Source organism: Sceloporus undulatus, chromosome 3 (genome assembly GCF_019175285.1).
Source record: "Sceloporus undulatus isolate JIND9_A2432 ecotype Alabama chromosome 3, SceUnd_v1.1, whole genome shotgun sequence".
Lineage (NCBI taxonomy): Eukaryota > Metazoa > Chordata > Lepidosauria > Squamata > Phrynosomatidae > Sceloporus > Sceloporus undulatus.
This window is the reverse complement of record NC_056524.1, coordinates 2,857,751-2,862,981: the sequence shown is the minus strand read 5'-3', so window position 1 is coordinate 2,862,981 and position 5,231 is coordinate 2,857,751. Positions and strand designations below refer to the sequence as shown.

The following is a 5,231-nucleotide window of genomic DNA, read 5'->3' as shown; positions in this document are numbered from 1 at the left end:
AGCAAGGTTGGCTGGTTTAAACCAGGTTAATTTAAAGCACAGTTTAAACCAAGGTTTAATGTAACAATGGTTTAAACTACCCTGCTTTAAACCATGGTTTAAGCTACCCTCTTGCTGGAACAGCAATGACTACACCAATCCAACACTTAATCTATAATAATCCAAAATTACTAGTCTGAATTAAAACATTGTAATTGTAACAGGGTTAAATGGCCCTTGTTCATTGTTAGACCAGTCTCCAGTACCAGCTGCTTCTTTTTCTAGTGCAAGAAATGCCATTTGGAAACAGATCCTTACCAAAAGAACTGGCTTTAGAAGAGCACTCTTTTTAAGAACAATTATTATTTAAGAGAGTGGCCAGAACATCTGGGCTGCATTTTCCTACTTAATGTTCCAATTTTGTCCAATACTGATGTAGTCCTATACTCCCACATATAAGCTACAAACGTCTCAATATAATTCCCGAACTTTGATTGAAAGATATATAAAAGCCTAGTAATTTTGGATTGTTAAAGTCTGAGTTAGAGACTACGACTCTAGAGACCTGGGTTCGATTGCCGGCTCAATTGCCTTGGGCGAGTCACACTCTCTCAGCCCCAGGGGAAGACAACGGCAAACCTCTTTTGAACAAATCGTGCAAGAAAATCCCATGATTTTCTGCCCCTTGCCTGCCTATTCTTAAATTTTAATGCTGTTTGTTTTAATTGTATTTATTTTAAAGGTTTAATTAATTTAAATTATAATTTGATGATTGTATTTTAGTTGAGGGATAAGGGAGCGAATTTTAGTCTATATGTGTTCAGTATTTTTATGTAATTTTGTAAACTGCCTTGATCTTTTGGAAAGGTGGTAGATAAATAAAAAATTATCATTACTTATTATTATGATAGGTTTGCTTTAGGGTCGGCACAAGTTGGAAACGACTTGAAGGCACACAACCCACACACCGCGTTACTAGATGGTTGATCAAGCTTTCAAATACCATCCCGTCCCCTGCAACCCTGTTATAAACTCTAGGTAGGAGGCTTAAAACAGGGATGGGATGCGAAGTCCCTCCCAAGTTCACAAACATTTGGAGTGTTGTTGGTGCCCCCATTACCTGGTTCTCCTTTGCGTACAGCCTCTGAGGTAGGACAAGCTGGAGAACTTCATTCCTCTTCCCAGTTTCATAGCCAGCTACACAGACACCTAAAGGAAGAATCACCAAACCCAGGACTCTGAGACCAACTCAGGTTCTGCAAAGGCCAAACAACAACGCAACACAGCCGGAGGGCAGTGCTCCTACCATTGGCACAACCTCCGAGTTGGCATGCCCTTCCGATAATAATCTTAATACAGATTGAGTTTCCCTTAGCCGGAATCCCAAAAGGTGAAATACAGTTGGCCCGCCACAGCCACAGATTTTTCTTTATCCACGGATGCAAGCATCCACAGGTTGAAAATATCCCAAAGAATGTAAATCCCAAAAAGCAAAGCTTGATTTTGCCATTTGATATAAGGGACACCATTTTAACTATGCTATTGCATGTAATGGGACTTGAACATCCATAGATTTTGGTATCCTTGCAGGGTACAGGACCCAAACCCCAGCGGATACCAAGGGCCCACTGTAATAATAATACTAATACTAATAATAATAATAATACCCCATTGCATTTAATGCAACTTGATTTTGGTATCCATGGGAAGTCCTGGAATCAAATCCCTGCAGATACCAAAGGCCCATTGTATTAGTAGTAGTAATAATAGTAGTAATAACAATAATACCCCATTGTATTTAATGCAACTTGATTTTGGTATCCATGGGAAGACTTGGAACCAGATCCCAGTAGATACCAAGGGCCCACTGTATTAGTAATAACAGTAATAATAATATAATACTCCATTGTATTTAATGCGACTTGAGCATCCATGGGTTTTGGTATCCACAGGACATCCTGGACCCAAACCCCAGCAGATAGCAAGGGCCCACAGCTTTATTTACACAGCGCTGTAAATTTACACAGCAATGTACATATAATCAGATAAAAATAGAACAAAACAAAATAAAATAAACCTGCCCAAGGTGCACATTCTACTAAAACAATTTAACATAATACATATTAATACTTGCAAATTTTATAGCGAGCTACACATGACATTAAATATGCTGCACATAACCCATCTCGATCCTCAAAAAGGGAGAGGCAGGAGGATACAAATAAACATTCTATTATTATTAAACCTACAATAACAATCAAGAGGTGTCTGGGAATGCTTCCCTGAACAGTATTCTTTAACTCAGCTTTAAAGCTGGGGAGTAGTTGTCATCATCGTCATCATCATGATCATCATCATCCCTCCTTATATATAATGGGATCTGAGCATCCACAGATTTAGGTATCCACAGGGGGTCCTTGGACCAAACTCCAATGAATATCCAAGGCCCACTGGAGATTGTGTATAAAATTACCTTCCAGCTTTGTATATAATGAGTCTTATGAAACATACATGAATTTTTTCTTTAGATTTGGGTCCCATCTCCAAGATCTCTCTAGTTATTGTTGTTGTTGTTGTTGTTGTTGTTACTATTAATCCTCCAGCCCCAGTGCAGAAACACCACTCACTTTTTTCTCCCGTCCATTCGATGACTCTGGTGGGATCCTGAAGCTCAAAGGCATGAAGGTCGTTATATCTGCGCAAGAGGAGCACATGGCTAAAAGGCATGCAATGTAGGCGGCTGAGCAGTGTGCATCATGTGTAACTGGCGAGTGGAAAAGGTCCATAACCCGCTCCCAAATAACAAATTAAGGCTACCAGCCTTTATATTTCCAAGGGAGCATGTCCTGGGGGTACCATTTTAACCACGTTGGACCCTTGGTATCCACTGGGGTTTGGTTCCAGGGCCTCCTATGGATACCAAAATCCACGGATGCTCCAGTACCTTATATACCACAATATGGTAAAATGGTGTCCCTGATATAAAATGGTGCAGTGGAGCTTTGAAAGCTTGCAATATATGATGCATTTGCATTTGCTGCATGTTTTGTTGCTCAATAAAGACACAACCTTTCTCCTCTGTGGATTTTGTGGAATAATAATAATAATAATAATAATAATAATAATAAATAAACAATTAAGAAACCAGTGGAGCTTGGAAAGCTTGCAACATGGTGCAATTGTTGCATTTTTGGTTGCCCAGAGTAGATACAGTCTTGCTCTTCTGTGGCTTGTGTTGAATAATAAGAATATAATAATAATAATAATAATAATAATAATAATAATAATAATAATAATAATTTAAAAATTATATCCCGCCTTTCTGGTTGAATTGAGGCAGCAAACAGCATTAATATTATTCTGTATTATGATATGATATTATTATTATCATTATTATATAATATTACGATATTATTCAATTTATTCTGTTTTATTGTATTAGACGTGTATTTGATTTTTGATGTTTTTATTGTGATTTGTGTGTTTATTGTGATGTAAACCGCCTTGATCTCAGGAAGGGCGGTATATAAATAAAATTTTTATTATTATTTATTTATTTATATTATTATTCAATATTGTTCACTATTCAATGTTCCATAGCAGTGAAGAGGCCACTCTGGAGCCTTGGAAGCTTGCAAGGGATGCATTTGCTGCACTTTTGGTTGGTCCATAGAGTCTTGCTCTTCTGTGGATTGTGTTGAATAATAAGAATAATCAATCAAGAAGACGGACCCAAATGCCTTGGAGCAAGGCAGCCCTAACGCAAGAGTCCCTACCTAGTTCCTAGAAAGATGGCTGGGGGATTCTGGGAGTTGTAGTCCAAGGAAAGAAAGTAAAAAAGGAGGCGGCGGGGCTTGCCTAGGCTTTGGTTTCTGCAATGGCCTGAAAAGCAAAGGCGGTTCCTACAGACAAAGGCCCGGGAAGCCCTTCGCTTACAGCCGGAGGGAGTCCAGGAGCCACGCTTCCTCCTCTGCTTCTGCTTCTTCTTCCTCGTCCCGCCGCTCCATCTTTCCTCTCCTGCGCTTTCCTTGAAGGCACTGGTTCCCAAATGGTGCCCTTTTAAGAGGATTTGGACTTCAGCTCCCAGAAGCCTCGGCCACGTTGGCCAATAGTCTGGGATTCTGGGAGATGAAGTCCAACAGCCCTTTGAAAGAGCACAGTTTAGGGACCATTGCTTGAAGGAGAACAGGCCAGAGGAGGGCGGGGGAGGGAGAGGAGGAGGAGGAGGAGGGGATCCCACGTGACCCAGCCCCAGCATTCCATCCTTCTTTGGCCCAATCAGCCTCCGCCGGAGCGGGTGACGTAGCTCCCTCGGCTGACGTCAGAGCAGCCATGGGGAACCCCCCCAGCTGTTGGTGCGTCGCTTTGCACGTGGGAACGCGCTCAGGATGCGGGCAAAGGGAGATGCGTGTCAAGGAGAGGGAGGAGAATCCTTTTTTTGGGGGGGGGGGGGGTTTGAGAGATGCCCAAGAAAACATCCCCCCTTATTCTGAGGCCCTCCTTTTCCAGGACCTGCCCTACATTTCGTCCTCCTGTCCGGGGAGGAATAGTCGAAACTGCCCTCCATTTGGAGCATCACTAAGAAGCAGGAGTTCATATTACATTCGTTTTTTCCTCAAGTGTCCAGTCCAGCCTTTGGGGGCCTTTGTCCTCCTCCTTTTGCCCTTAGGACATTGGTCACTCACTGGGCTTCTAGGGCTGAGCAGGATTTGAACCCAGGTCTTCAGAGCAGGACTTTATCACACAGGGAAAATCCGGGGTTTAACCAGCAATTAGCCCGTGAAAGTTGTGCGATTAAAGATTTGCACAGCGATATTGCGCTCAAAGGGCCATTCTCCTGAGAAGGGAAGAGGGCTTGGACTGGAGGGGATGCTCTGGCCTTCTGTCTCCATCAAGTGATATCAAGGAATCCGGCAGAAGACTCTCTTGGGAGTCCGCTTCCTCAGGTGCCTCAGAAGTGGCTTGGAAGGAGTCCAGAGGCGCTTATGCTGGCAATTTCCCATTTAGTCTCATGGAGAAGCAGGCTAAGCCCCCCCCCCCCCCAAAATCAAACAGGAGGCATTGCTCTTAAATTCAAATGAAAAGACAGTGGGGCCAGAACGCATTCACTTAAAGTCACTACTGTAGTTTAGCGTAATTGTGTGAATGCGCATTGCGTTCAAACTGGCTTGCCATTGCCCGAAATTGCGTGTGGTAGTCTAACACACAAAAACACAAAACCCCATGATTGCTTTCAGATTGCCATTGGATGA

General features: G+C 42.4%; 1 protein-coding gene across 3 annotated transcripts in view; it reads right to left on the bottom strand.

Moving 5' to 3' along the window:
* Window positions 1–4,176, bottom strand: part of WDR73 (WD repeat domain 73) — an 18,485-nt gene extending 14,309 nt beyond the window's left edge. Inside the window, exons 1-2 of one of the 3 annotated variants that reach the window (XM_042460696.1) lie at window positions 3,756–4,176; window positions 1,100–1,188 (exon numbers count right to left, since the gene is read on the bottom strand). In XM_042460696.1, coding sequence (XP_042316630.1) covers window positions 1,100–1,170 — 71 coding nt within the window. In that variant the 5' untranslated portion in view covers window positions 1,171–1,188; window positions 3,756–4,176. The remainder of the gene's footprint in view (window positions 1–1,099; window positions 1,189–3,755) is intronic. The other 2 variants (XM_042460695.1, XM_042460697.1) reach the window with 2 other exon arrangements.
* Window positions 4,177–5,231: the final 1,055 nt, after the last annotated feature.